Source organism: Mytilus californianus, unplaced genomic scaffold (genome assembly GCF_021869535.1).
Source record: "Mytilus californianus isolate M0D057914Y unplaced genomic scaffold, xbMytCali1.0.p SCAF_9, whole genome shotgun sequence".
NCBI classification, from domain to species: Eukaryota; Metazoa; Mollusca; class Bivalvia; order Mytilida; family Mytilidae; genus Mytilus; species Mytilus californianus.
In genome coordinates this window covers 83,432,602-83,448,122 of record NW_026262745.1, presented here as the reverse complement: position 1 = coordinate 83,448,122, position 15,521 = coordinate 83,432,602, and the positions used below count along the sequence as shown (strand labels likewise).

At 31.7% G+C, this 15,521-nt stretch overlaps 1 protein-coding gene across 1 annotated transcript in view; it reads right to left on the bottom strand.

Annotated features, from left to right (window-relative positions):
- Nucleotides 1–14,150, bottom strand: part of LOC127715836 (polycystic kidney disease protein 1-like 2) — an 84,561-nt gene extending 70,411 nt beyond the window's left edge. Inside the window, exons 1-11 of the mRNA XM_052221970.1 lie at nucleotides 14,057–14,150; nucleotides 12,649–12,722; nucleotides 11,680–11,925; nucleotides 10,317–10,833; nucleotides 9,459–9,506; nucleotides 8,612–8,697; nucleotides 5,772–6,005; nucleotides 4,748–4,918; nucleotides 3,713–3,867; nucleotides 2,685–3,291; nucleotides 991–1,111 (exon numbers count right to left, since the gene is read on the bottom strand). Of these exons, the coding sequence (XP_052077930.1) occupies nucleotides 991–1,111; nucleotides 2,685–3,291; nucleotides 3,713–3,867; nucleotides 4,748–4,918; nucleotides 5,772–6,005; nucleotides 8,612–8,697; nucleotides 9,459–9,506; nucleotides 10,317–10,833; nucleotides 11,680–11,925; nucleotides 12,649–12,720 (2,257 nt within the window). The 5' untranslated portion in view covers nucleotides 12,721–12,722; nucleotides 14,057–14,150. The remainder of the gene's footprint in view (nucleotides 1–990; nucleotides 1,112–2,684; nucleotides 3,292–3,712; nucleotides 3,868–4,747; nucleotides 4,919–5,771; nucleotides 6,006–8,611; nucleotides 8,698–9,458; nucleotides 9,507–10,316; nucleotides 10,834–11,679; nucleotides 11,926–12,648; nucleotides 12,723–14,056) is intronic.
- Between the last annotated feature and the right edge of the window lie 1,371 nt (nucleotides 14,151–15,521).

Sequence of the window (15,521 nt, the reverse complement as noted above, 5' to 3'; positions counted from 1 at the left end):
AACACCACACCGAGTTTAGCTCAATTTTAACACTGCTTAGTATACAATATAAATAGTAATGAATGTTTCCTCTTTTTTGCTTAAGTCTTCAGTTTTGTATTTTGTGCTATTTTATTTTAAACTGTTTGTGTTATCTTTACCTGTAAAAGTCTTGTTTATCGCTTGTCCTCAATAAAAAAAAACTCTTTTCATTTTATTTTTTACTCGGCTCCGTTATGGGATTAGAGGAGTTAACTACCCATAATTTGGTTAGAAAAAGACACATTTCTTATTCCCCAGTTGCCAACTGTCTAATCACTGGGCATGACTAATCAATGTATCAAAACAAGAGTAACGTAGCAGGTGTCATTAGTGAAGAGAAATTTGAGAATGAAAGTCCGTATAACTGTTATTTTCACGAAATGTTCAAAGTCCAAAGACTGTAATATTTGCACACATCAGCGGAGCGGAACCAAACGTAAACTCGATCTGTAACTCATCATAGTAAATTCACATACTAAAAATCAGTCCAATATGTGAAGGCGTTTAGAAAAAAAAGTCCATGTAACTGTTATTTTCACGAAATTTTCAAAGTCCAAAGCCCGTAATTTCGACAAAAATCAGCGGAGCGGAATCAAACGTAAACTCGATCTGTAACTCATCACAGTAGGGTCTTTTATAGCTGACTATGCAGTATGGGCTTTGCTCATTGTTGAAGGTGACCTGTAGTTGTTAATTTCTGTGTCATTTGGTCGCTTGTGGAGAGTTGTCTCATTGGCAATCATACCACATCTTCTTTTCATATTCACATACTAAAAATCAGCTCAATATGTGAAGGCGTATAGAAAAAAGTCCGGAAAACTGTTGTTGTGAAATGACAGAATGACGGATAAGGGTAAAAACTATATGGCCCCGACTACTTTGTGGCGGGGCCAAAAAAGGAAAGAAAAAAAGAATATAATTAGTAGGTGTAGTTTAGTGGCAAATAATTAAACCCATGAACATGCTCACCTTGTCCTGAGTTGGCATTGCTAAAGTTGTCTCCACTTGGTATTGGTGTTGAAAGATCGCATAATTCCTTGCTTCCAACACGTTTAAATACACAAGCTATCACTGCAGCTATCATTATGGCCTGAAATACGTCATTTACAAGACTGCATGACATAATTAACGTGGACTGATTTATGTATTGATCCATTTGATTAAAACCTTTAAAAATAATGTTTATGAAATTATGTGCTGTAACATCACTGCTTGTGAACTATTCTTATAATCATGAGTTCGTTCGGTTGCTATTCATTCTGACAATAAATCTTAAATGTGTCGCACAATTCTTTCATGGATACGCGTTGTGATAGATTAATTATTATAACGGATTTTGTTCTGTTACTACTAAAAACAAAAATACTCCCTCATAATGTGAATACTAGTAATCTTTGTAACACTTATAATACAGTATATCGAATACAATTTACATATATTTAGTTACCGCAATATTCTGAGATATCGATAGTTATATTCAGTCTAATATATATATATATATATATATATATATATATATATATATATATACAACCAAGTCTAAATTGAAAACAATACAGCACAAACAACATTTTCCAAAATACCAAAAAAGTGAAAAAGTATATTTTAACAAAACGCATTTGACTAGCAGGTCAAACAACAGATGTTCTTAAACCCTGCTGACTGCCATGGCGATTGCCAAATAAACGGATCACCAGATGTAACAAAATGGATCTTAATTATTAATTTAATACCAAACAGAAAACAATCTTAACAATCTTAATTGGCTTACTGATAACTTTATTATTGATACTAAACTATTAACTTGCGGAGACCTTGAACTTTCGAATGAACAAAATCTCCTAATTTTCAAACATGTTCAAAATTTTATTAAAAGGTCTAACAGATTTTTAGTACCTTCATAAAGTGTTATTGCTACCGGCACGGGTGATCATCACCATCAAACCTAAGTCATCATGACAGAAAATATGATTTGCATCCTTTTTCTTTTCCTCCTTTTCCATTCTTCTTGTTCTTTTCTTCTTTTTATTTATAGTTCGTATAATATCTAATGAATTTGTTCGCTTTACATGCATGCTCATAATGTTATTAATGTATATATACTTGTATTGTAATATGGTGAAGACTTCATAAGTATGATTTACTTTTGTCTCATCCATTTTGCTGATATTTAGCAAATAAAATATGTTAAAACTAAGAAAACAATAAACTTGCGGAAAAGATTGTATACCACAAACATAAGGTGCAAAAATTGGTACACCATATCCGGATTTCGACAATTAATGTCTCTTCGGTGATGTTAGGAATCGAAACGGTATTTGGAAGGCTATACAATTTACCTCAATTTAGGAATGACTCATGAATTTTGAAGAATCGAAATAGGATGAACGGATTATAGAAACCCGAAGGCAAAAATAATACCAGCCCAAACGAAAAAATATAAACAAGTCTCAATTGAAAACAACGTTCAAACCTATGATTGCGTTGGATAAAAACCGCAATTTTTATACGTGTGCATGCAAAACAAATTTCTTGGTAGAGGGGTCTAAATACAGCACAACATATATATATATTCAAATTTACGGATAATTATAATATTCCCATTATGTTAAATTATGTGGCATTGTTTGTAATATTGACTGTCAGTAAAACATATTTTTTACCTTTAATGGCTCCAGTATCAGAACACTTTGACATACAGAGAGAAGGAACGATATCATCCATTCCAAGGTTTTATCTCCTCCCCATTGAAGTGAATACAGGAACACAAATGTACCACTTATCACGACACATAACACAATCAGTGCATAAGCAATGAAGATAAACCACCATGGTATATAACATCCCTGACATACTTCACCTTGAAATTTCCTTTTTCGAAAAATTAGAACCAAAACTATGCTTGGTATTAAAGCTACTAATCCAGACATAAGTCCAACATAAAATTGCTTGAAATTCAACTTGAGCGGTCCTAAAATTATACTCTGTGTCGTTTCATCATCTGGTATGTCGTACCACATAGCTGATGATACCATTGAGAGAAAAAGAATCGTTGTCAAGCACCATAGTCGTTGAACCCTTGTAAATCGGCTAAACTGTGGTCTTTTGACAAGGGAAACCCACAAATAATCATCAAATAACTTTCGTCGACTAATGTTATAAAACAATGTATCTGTTTCGACCACATCTTCATTAAACACATTTAAGCTGCTCCATATCCGTCCATTTTCGCTTTTTAGTGATAAAACTCGTCCACACAGAAATGTATACCTGTGCCATGTAAATATGGTATGGTTATACAAAATATCTCTTCTGCTTATCTTTGAATGATGTATTTATTCATTAAATGTATGTGACAAGTATGTTATACAAATATTCTTATATTGCAAACTATGATATGTAAGAGAGATTGCTTTTATGAAAGTTTCAAAAAGTAATACTTTTACAGAGTAAAAACATAAGATGTCTAGCTTAGAATTTATGATTTAGATTTAAAAAAATGTAAACTGAATAATAATTTTAATCATTCAATATCACTTTTTCAAAGGAAAAATTACTCCGTGCAAACATGGTAAATACATGAGTGTAAGAAAATGATGTCATTCTTCTTATTTGCTTGGGTGTTCTCTCACTATAGAGTCTGGTATTGTACATGTTGTATACACTTAAGCACTTTATATATGATAATTACCGTTGAAGAGTATTTGCTTTTATAATAGATACTTTACGGAGATGCCATTCCGTATGACCATCAGTATTATCATGCCATATCTGTATTTTTTGTATATGTCCTACGTCTTCTTCTAGTTTCATTGTAAAGTGAGATGTTGTTCCATTCTTGAAATTCTAATAAACAAATGCTAAATTATAAGCCCCATTGGAAGGTACAAAGAGGACATTTAACGATAAAAGACTGCTACAACATGTCGCTAATGAGTAGAGACAGATATATTGTATAGGTCAACAAATTCGCGATGATGACCGTAAAACATATTTGGTGTTCATTTCAGTCGTTTTCCTTATAACTCCTTGGGGGCAGGTTTTTCTTAAGAAGCACACAACTGCTAAAGAAGTATATATAGTGTGAACATGCACTAGCGTAACGTGATATTGATTAAAAGAGTTCAAACTTTATAAAATACTGTCCATTACGTCGCGCGATGTAGACACGATGTTCAGAGGGGAACACGATGTTTTATAATGACACGTGTGTTAATTTCATCCTATCAAATCTTTATAATCTTTCAATATCTTCATACATTGGAATAACATATAGATAATGAAATAAAAATAACACTTTACACCTTAGGTTCTTTATAATTTCTTTATTTATAAACGGCCAATTTATTAAAGATATGATGTAAATCATGCAAGTCCTTGTAGTATTGTTTTCAAAAGGACATGATTTGCTCTTCCAAAATTTCCATACATTAGCTTAAAAAAAACTTGTTTCATATTTCATTTAATATAATTTTGTAACTGTTTTGTTTCTTCCTCTTCTTATGATGATAAAAGGGTTGAGTAGTCACACATATTTGTTATCCGCGCCATATATATATATAGGTGTCTATATGTTTTCATCATCTAGCGTTTAGGTAAATCTTCAGTTAAATTCATTAGTACATTGATCGTATTAGCGGAAAAATAACAAAGAGTGAGACAGCTAAGCCTTCAATGATATGAAAAAATTATATCACATAATTGCTTATAGAGTATTAGTACTCACCTTGCGGATCCCGTCGTCCATTTTGCGTGTCCCAGAAAAGCCGTTTTGTCCAATTATATTAAGAAATACAGAGGATTTCATTTCTCTGCTTGAGTTTACTGACGTTTCAATTGTAACAAAATATACCACGGAAAAATCATATGGATTGTCTTTCAAAGGAAGAAATTCCCACTGAAATTATTTTTAGAGTTATCTAAATGACCACTTGTAAAATTAAAATTTACAATTTATTCATTATTAAGCTAGCTTTCCCTGGAAGTAAAACAATAAAATAATTATAAAGTATTCTCGTTCAACCAGAATCAATTATGAAACTGGATTGTTTTATATCACTGTTTACAACAAAACTGGATAAGCAATAAACGGAAATGTATCGACTAACAAAAAAATAGAGAATAGTACTGATACAATAATATGTGTCTTTAGAAATTAGGTACGGCATTATGTTAATTGTAACAATTTTGAATTTAATCTATCCTAGAATTCCAATAAAAAAGGACAAATAAGATATCCATCTTTGAAACGTGTTTATTGTATTAATTCAATATGTCATTTCGATAATTGAAAAGAATAAACAGGTGCATGAATTGGAATTGAAAAAACAGGATATATGTTGAAAGCAATATAAAGTATTCTCATACTATTTTACCTACATCTTCCAACATAAACATAATTATTTGTGTGCTACATTTTCAATGTACGAAAACAACATATTCATTAATTTTTTTGACATATGATGCTTTAAAAGTGGGGAAGTAATTGAAAATAACTAATCAACAAATTAAGCATATTTTTTTCAATCAATGATTTTATCAAACACATACAATTTAACGTATACAAAACAAGAGGGACTTCAAGCGAAGCTCACAAAAGGAAGAACTTTACAGAGATCGATCTTTATTGCTATAAATGTATGTAACAGAAGATTTTTGTAACTACTGAAAGCCAGCTATGGTGTTCGGTTGGTTCTTTTTTTTTTATAAATACTATCATTATTTAAAGGTCAAACTTATCGTAAACTTACCATGATTTTATCACTTATATCTAACCATCGTAATTTTATCGTCAGTAAACTACCAATAACTAACATGGTAATAATCGCAGCCAAGGCATAAGGGCTATCAACCAATGATGTGGTGAAAGTGGCAAATATCTTCGAAAAATCTATATCACTTGGAGGAATGAAAAATACGTCAGCAGAAAACGCACCAAGGAAGTTACTTTTGAATTTTATTTGGTTGTCTGAAGTTCTCAAGTCCTGGAATAATATTTTGAAAAGTACACATGAAATTATAAAACGCATTACATAAAACATTCAACTTTCTTAAATAGGAACAAGCCTTCTGAGGGTATTGCATATGCAATACAATATTCCTTCCAGCATTAATATTTACAATTATATCTATATTGAGCAAAAATAAAGGTGTTACTGATGTAGTAATGAATTTCAATCTGATAGCTAATTGAATCAGAACATTTATTAAAGATAACGATATTCCAAATATATACTGGTCCAACCAAATCCACGGGGAAACCATTTTAAAGCAAATTTCACTGTTATTGGGCAACAACTTCAGCAAGAACTATTGAACTGGATCACGACTTGAATGAAAATACGGTTATTATTTGATTGAAATTCTGCTATAAAATTTGGAAACTCATTCTAAATTTAGGAATATATGTCCCTTCCAGCAGGTTGTCGGCATTTCTATGGAAACCAACTGTACACCTCTCCTGGCCAACCTTTTTTTTTATATGAGTCGGAGTTTTTTCAGACACTTGTAGAAACAAGAATATCAAAGAGACTAGATCACTTTATTTCACATACAGATATATTTGTTATGAATTAGAAGCTCTTTCGTAATATAAGTTCAAATTGGAAAAAAATATTCTGTGAAAAAATTGCCACTGGAAAAAGTATTATAGTATTTGTTCCTAACACAATAAAGGATATAGAATATTTGGGCCAATAGGGACAGATATATAGCCTTATAAAAAGAAGATGTGGTATGATTGCCAATGAGACAACTCTTTACAATACACCAAATGACACAGAAATTAACAACCATAGGTGACTGCACGGCCCTCAACAACGAGCAAACCCCACACCGCACAGTCAGTCACACAAGGCCCCGAAATAACAAATGCAAAACAACCTAAACGAGAAAACCAACGGCCTAATTTATGTACAAAATAATTAACGAAAAACAAACGCACAACACAGCAACAAACGACAACCATCGAACCACAGGCCACCCACCCGGGACAGGCACAAACACAATGCGGCAGGGTCAAACAAGCCTTGTTTATAACAAAGTTTCCATGGGAACTTCTGTTAGGCGGAACAAATAAACGTTGACGTATTGATAAAGTTTCTTTCTTTAACAATCCAAACTTTTTTTATTGAGTTCCATTAAAGGGGCACTATCAGTCAAATTCATGTTCACCGATTTGACTCAAATTCTCATATTTGATTTATAACAATGTAAAACATTTATCCAAATCATAAAAAGTCTAAAATAAACAATATACCGGGCATGGGCTCGATAATATGTAGCTTCGTTTCGTGTGTATTTTAGTCTACACGCCATCTAAGTAACTGTCGAGTTGACCTCCGAACACCTCCGATTGCCATATAAGCGATATAAACATAAATATAAATATAAATAGATATCAGACTCGTGCATTTCGATTTTTCTAGGTCTGTTTAATTTCATATTATAGATTAATCATGGTTTTTACCTGTATAAGAATGATTTTTTGTGGATCGAATCAGTCAATCAAATGATTTACCTTTGTTTCACTTTCAATGTTGACATTCTTTTCATTTAGATAATTGAACACGCACAAAGCATGCGGTATCCATCTCTAGCTCAGGGGTTAAATTGAAGTTCACATGAATACGGATCGGATTCAATGAGGTCGAATTATTCACTTGCAAGTGAATAATTCATCATCAATGTTTCTTATCTTATTTTGACAAAATTGAACCATACTGGCTGCTAAAAGCGATATATTATTTCACTATTTCACTTTCATTATTGATTGAACAAAAACAATCATGTTTAATATTTTTTATATATCTCGTAGCTAGTGCCCCCTTTAATATATCCTCCTGAACTAGAGATTAAAGAAACCACAGATACAGTTTCGTTTGCATCATTTTTAGACATATACCTCGATTTTGACTACAGACATTATTTCAGTTCCAGAATCTATGACAAACGAGACCATTTCAATTTTGAAATTATTAGTTTTCTTCATCTTAGCAGCAATAAACCAACTTCACCTGCGTATGGAGTATACATTTCTCAACTCATACGATAGTCAATTGCTTGCATCTACTACTCAGACTTTGTAAAAGGTCATCGTTGTCTGAGCCAAAAAAAAAAAATACGCCAGGGTTTTCTCAACGAACGTCACGTCCTAATCTAAAAAGGTTCATCGGAAAGTAGTGCGACCTAATAGATAAATATTCAATATCTATTTTTTTTTAATAAAAACAATGTTATTTCGTTTTCAGAGAAAAGACCCTTGATGATCAATGCTTTTAAACAATAGGCATGTTATCCTGCTTCTAGTCGAAGTTCTTAATAACATTTGTATATAAATGATATTAAAAACACATTTGTTTTTACAAAAAATGTGTTTTATGCAAGGACAAAAAATTTAGAAAAGTAATCTAATGTAATTGATTACATTTGAATTTAGGTGGAATTGTAATTTAATCGATTATATTTGATTAGCAAGGTAATTGTAATTTATTAGTACTCAATTGCATTTTAAAGTGATGACCCTATCCCTGATAGAAACACAAATAATCTCCATTCGGAAATAATTTCCTTTAATTTACATCACAATTACCTCTTTGCGTTCATTTGCTGTCCAGTTTTCGAAGGTTTTGAACAAAGTGGAAGAGGATACATAGCTTGTTCTGAACTTATGTGTCACTGTAAGTAGTATAAAATATGATTATGAGTGTTAATCCCATTCTGACTACATTAATCTTTATTTTCGACCATACCGGTCAGTCAATAAGGGATGATAGTAACGTGTTGCTAAATGGCTTGGTCAATAAATATCCAATACTCTTATAAGTTATTTTTGATGACACACAAAATTGAGACAGATATTATCGGTGACAATGAAACTGTATTCAATTGTTCAACAGTTATTATAACACATAATTCATATCGCATCAGGCTACATGAAAATAAATGCTTCTTTCGGTCATCTTCGGATTCACATAGAAACGTTTAAATTCACATTTGTCTATAGACATTTTACCACCCGTTCCATTATCTCCTATGTCTATGACCTACTAAAACTGCTATACTTCATGAACAGTTTCATAGATAAGTGACTTTCTCGACACTTTTCGTGACTGACTTTTCAGAAAGAGAAATAAAAAAATGTGACCGACTGTCTTTTATGAAAATATTGGTGAATCGCCAGTTGATATAATTAATATACATTACGTCTTTTTGTAATTCTGCAGATTATCAAGTTTTGTTTAAGACGATTTATTAAAATGACGTGTAAAGACATAGATATTGGCGATTCGAGTTCTCTTTGCAGCTAAATCGAAAATACAATTAAGACCAAATCAGTATTTGCAATGAATGTAAATTATCCTAATGAAAATTTGAATTAAATACACAATGAACTTATATTAGCAAAATGTGTCAGGTATCTCATGTATTCATCTTACCTAGTGAAATTGATCTCTTCTTCCGTGTGTTGCCATCATATCGGTCATCTGAAACAGGAGTAGATACATGTGAATGAAAACTCTTTACGATCATTGATTTAATTTTCGTTTTTTTGCAAAGACTGTAGTTTGATGAATTAAAATGCCAATTCAAAGTCTTGCTTATTAAAGTGAACGTGTGCATTGTCGGTTCCAAATGAGTTCGAAATATAAGTTTAGTTAACAATTTTAACACAGTCGAATCTCTATTCCAATTAAGCAAAATTTGCACGTCATCAACAAATGAAGTATACATCCTCTAAGTTTGGTTCATACGAAGATTTCCTTGACAGTTTACTAGTGACAAAACGGCTTATGAACCTTGGATCTTTAATGTTAATATGTTCGTATTTAAGGACGTCATCATGGTTCATGTAACCGTTACAGTTATATCTTTATAACAAGTGTGCATAGATACACGACAATTTATAGCAGCCACATCGTATCTTCCTTTCCTTGCTCACGACCTCTCACCTCATACTACTCACAAAAAATCAGACAGGAACCATTTTTGTGCACAAGAGAATGCCATTATTTATGGTTTAATTTGATATTAACAATGAATAAGGCATAAAAGATGTTCACCGATGTTCAAATCCCATAACTTTATTTAGAATCTAAAAACAAAACCTGAGTGTATCGAATGAACCCAAGTCGGAGCAAACCGAGTGCATCCACATCAATCAATAATACTATCACAATTACTCAGTTTGTTCAGTTTTATATTTTAAGAATATTAGGGCATATTTCTAATCAGATTACCATATCCGAGCTAGTATATGAAATTTAATCTTAATGACTATAGTGATAAATACATACCTTCACAACTTGCAGTTACAACTAATGGTTTCATATACCTATTTGTTGGATTAGACAATAAGGTTATTTTCAACGACTGTTTATAATAGCTTGCTTTAAGTTTTAATGGATCACGGTAGATAATTCTACTTCGCCCTTTTGTTTTTACATATAAATCATAATCGCTCTGATCTGGAAAAGTTTCATATTTGCCAAAAATATCACAAATTTTTAACGATTTTAACTTAATTTCAATTAGAAATTCGTTTGCCGGGACTGTTGTGTCCACATAGCTCATAAAGATGCCAGAGTCTGTTGAGGATTCTGTCATAGACACCAGTTCGTTTGCAAGTTCTAGCTTTTCATTACTAAGCGTAACTTCTAAGGGATCATCCTCGTCTTCAATTTTGAGTATATCCTTTTCCTTTTCCTTTTCCTTTTCCTTTTCCAGTATTATGACTTTAACGACTGATGAACCATTTCCTATAGATTCTGGATTTGTCACGTATAGATATGGACTTCTTTTATAAGCAAATACCTGTAAATGTATACGAATAAACAAACACTGTTGAAGAAACAAAATTGTGCTATCTTTATATTCATTGCATTCTAAAGTTAATGAAATGTCAAGTTTAAGAAGATAAAACCTATTGATATGATCACGTTATATGAGTTTGTAACAGTAATGTTAACTCTATTAATATGATCACGTTATATGAGTTTGTAACAGTTATGTTATACTCTATTGATATGATCACGTTACATGAGTTTGTAACAGTAATGTTTAACTCTATTGATATGATCATGGTGTATGAGTTTGTAACAGAAATGTTTAACTCTATTAATATGATCACGTTATATGAGTTTGTAACAGTAATGTTATACTCTATTGATATGATCACGTTACATGAGTTTGTATCAGTAATGTTTAACTCTATTGATATGATAATGGTATATGAGTTTGTAACAGAAATGTTTAACTCTATTAATATGATCACGTTATATGAGTTTGTAACAGTAATGTTATACTCTATTGATATGATCACGTTATATGAGTTTGTAACAGTAATGTGAAACTCTATTGATGTGATCATGTTATATTTGATTTTTGGTGTTAAAACGCCACTTTTAAGCACCGCTTTTGGGCTATTTCGTGGCGGCCAGTTTTTATTGGTGGAGGAAGCCGGAGCGCCCGGAGAAAACCACCGACCTTCGATAGGAAAACTGACAATCCTAGTCAATTAAGTTTGGAGTCGAGTGCATCCGCACGAGCGGGGTTCGAACTCACAACCTCAGTGTTGACTGGCTAGTGATTACAGTAGTTACTACTTACACCACTCGGCCACCGAGGCCCCTGATTAGTTTAAAAATTACGTTGACTTACAATTATAACTATTTCTTTCTTCCGGGACCTGTCTTGAAATGTTTCAAAAAATGGTAGAGATAGTCCACCAATTTCAGTTAAAAAGTGTTCCGGTAACTTTCCACCTTTAGCTTTTATAGCTAACACAGAAACTTCAGTCGTAGTTATGGCAACAGGTGTAGGGTTCTCATCACTAGTTCGTTTATCTAGAACCATATTTACCATTTCAATCATGTTGTCTTCAGCTGTATTGATTGTTGACATCAACTTCAGTAAAATTATTGCAAAAATAACAATAATTAAATCAATTTGCACCTCTTTGATTCATACTAAAACTTGTTCTCGCTGCGAGAAAACAAAAGAATGTAGTGTCTTTTCTTGTAATAGTTGTCATTTCCCCTTATATGTGTTGATCAGAAATGAGCGTACCTGGTGAGGCAAGTAAAAAAAATCGTGACGTGTCTTTTTGAAATCAGTAATAAACATTGCAATAACTAACACTGTAATGGGTTGTCACAGTACATATCTTAAGGCCTAAAGTTGAACAAAAGGAGACTTATATTTACTTTCATATATCGTTGGAAATTATACATCTGTTTGAGGTGCAAGTTAATAACATGTATATCTCTATAGATATCAAACATATTTTCCCGATAAAAAATGTAAGCTCTTCTAAAAAACAACATCGATTTATTTGAGTTATTCATCAAAGTAGATACATTGAGTATTTGCTTACCACAATTACGTAAAACGATAATTAAAGTGGTATTAAAGTTCAGTTTAACAGATAAATATAGATGATTTTATTTACTTTCTTAAACGTTTATAGGTTCAACAATGCATTTAAACCTGCTGGTTTTATTTTAAATTGCATCTGTTTGAATGAATTCGATAGCATCAAACAGAGTGTTAATTTTACTCTATAAAATTAATCATTTAAATTTTACGCCTTTTGTCTGATGTATCTATCTTTTTGTAATATTTATTTACCTCATCTTCAGCTGCTAGTGTATTTTGTGTTTGTCTTGCGCCTTTTAAAACATCAGAAAACAATTCAGCCATGTCTGAAATTTAAATAAAAACAGTTTACAACATAACAAAATCAAAACATCTAGCAATAATGCCCAACTTCAATGTCTTACAGCTTGATGATAATCCAAATACAGGCGAGTTTTAATTTGGCGAAACGATAATAACTTCTTGATAAGTATATGCATAATTTAACTTCTTGGTGTTTTAAATATAATAAAGTGTTGGGTACTTAATGGTCCAAACGAAAAGTGGGAAATATCGAGCGCATGTTAGTACCCAAAAGTACTTTTTTACACAAGATATGTTGTTCATATAGACAATTATCACTGTAAATTGTTTAGTTGGTACTTGAATTTGCGGGTCCAACACTAGTTGAAAATTGACCACTACCAATGCATGTCATATCAGGTCCTTTTCGTGCCCTATCATTGTTGATATTTTAAGACGGATAAAAATACTTTTTAAGTAGTCAAATGTTAAATGAAATTAAATTATGTAATTTTGTATTATCAAACAAATGATACATGTATGACAGTGTTAATTTGCAAATTATTTCTTGTGTTAAATCAGAGAAACATTTTTATTTTTATTTTTTTTTCATTTAATTCACAATTCTGACTTTTTCTGTGTTACAGTCTATTTTACTTTTTCTAAACAACAGTCCCCAGCAAAACAGAGAAACAGGTGCTTTAGCAAAGTAAGTAGATCCTGTCTAACTTCTTGTTGTCGCTCAATCAAATGATTTAACCAAACACTCATTGAAAATTACAACCTAAAGAGACAACTTCCTCGTGAGGACAGAAATATCCTATTTTAGATCAAAACCAAAGTTGAAACAAACAAAATATGCTGCATGCAAAGAGCTATTTATAACGAAAGGCCAGAAGATTATATGGAGCTACAAATCAAATGAGTAGCCATTTTAATATCAACCAAACTCAAATTCAGGAGCTAAGACATTAAACCAAAATTCCTTAATTAGACCGACTCGAACTCAAATATCAGTGTACCGATGAGTTTGAGGTTAAAATAACAATACAAGAATAAAAAAATTTGCTCATTCCAATACGTCCGTGGCAGTAACAACAAAAGCTGTATCTAAGTGAAATTTTCTTTTTTTAAATCTTATTTAAGATACTAGTGTTGGTTTAAGCATCATGTCTTTCCATAATAGGTGAATGCATGTTTAAATATAAGAAGCATGCACTTAAATTTAACCATCGATAAAAATTTAATTTTGTATGTATACAGATGATAATTATGGCGAGAGATACATTGATAAAAGTTTATGCAGAAAAAAATCTCTTTATCCTTAAATAAAAACTACAGTTTTTAACAGATTATTTGAAATTCATGAATATTTTACCTTGAGAAAAGTCTGACAAATCAACTGTTTCTTCGTCTGAAAATTCCGGACTAATTGTTAACTTGAACAATAATGACGAGAAAATATTGTTTATGGTTTGCTGAAATATATAGAGAATATTTAGTGTCTCAAACAAACATAGAAACAAACCGGGATGCGGTATTCAGTACGTAGGTGAAACTGGACGATATTTATCTAAACGCACTCAAGAGCATCTGTATCGTTTTAAAAGACCCAATAAATTCAAAAGTATCATTTATCAACACCTTAAGAAGCACAATCATCCTATTAAATATTTAGCAGTTCAACCTTTAGAAGTAGTAAATAAGCAGCCTGGTGAATCTCATTCAAAGTTTGTACGATCACGGAAAATAATTGAATTAAATTGGATTAAAAAATTACAGACAGTCTGCCCTCTCGGTCTTAATGATAATATCATGGGAATTGGTAATATATCAAGAACCGATTCTGTTAACATTTTGGATATAGTTTCTAAAACTGTTCGTAAAAACCGTTCTCATGGTCGTAGAAAAAATCGCAATCAAAGAAAATTTCGGACCAATCATACCAATATTTCGGACCTAATTTCTATTTCAAAAAACAACGGCAGACATTATCTGTTAACAAAGCTCTGTTCATTACCGGTTAATAAGTTAAATAAAATTTTAGAGGATTGCAACACAATTTCATATAGCAGTCCTATGTATGAAATCGTTCAAATTATAATGGCATATTTTTATTCTAAACTGTTTTCCAAAATTGATCGCCCTGAAGATCATAAAAAACAGTTTTTTTAAAATAAAGTATGTCAATAAAGGTTTTGATTTTGTAAATATTGCCGGTATTTTTAACGACCATTCTGTTAAAGAACAAATTCCGGGATATTTTGATAATACTGAGCTCCCTCTTATTTGTTATATTTACAAGAAATCTACCCGGAAATTTGTGTTTAATTATAGCCAATTGTGTAAAGATGTTAATATCAGTGAAAATACACCTACTTCATGTAATTGCAGTAATTCCGAATACATTTATGGACCCATTTCCCATGTTATAACAGGAGATCTTAACATCGTTCAAGACCGAGAGTTAAAATCATTCCTCAGTAAAGGACCTAAATATCGTCCCCCGTCAATTATTAATTGGAATGAGTGTCGTAATATCATCCACGACTCACTCCATACTTACTGTTTGAAATGAATAAAACGGGAAAGCTGACAAAAAATCTTTTGACTCTTTTTTTAAATCAGTAATGAAAATAGTTGATATACGTATTCAACATTTTAAAGAACATTTTACTCTTAACAATAACCACAATAAACCTATTTCTCGTATCAAACATAAACTAAAAGAACTAGCCAAGGAATTTGTTTTTGTTCCGGCCGATAAAGCTGATAATAATATTATTATTGTTTGACGTAAATTTTACATTGAGGTTCTGAAAAAAGAAATCACCAATTCACCA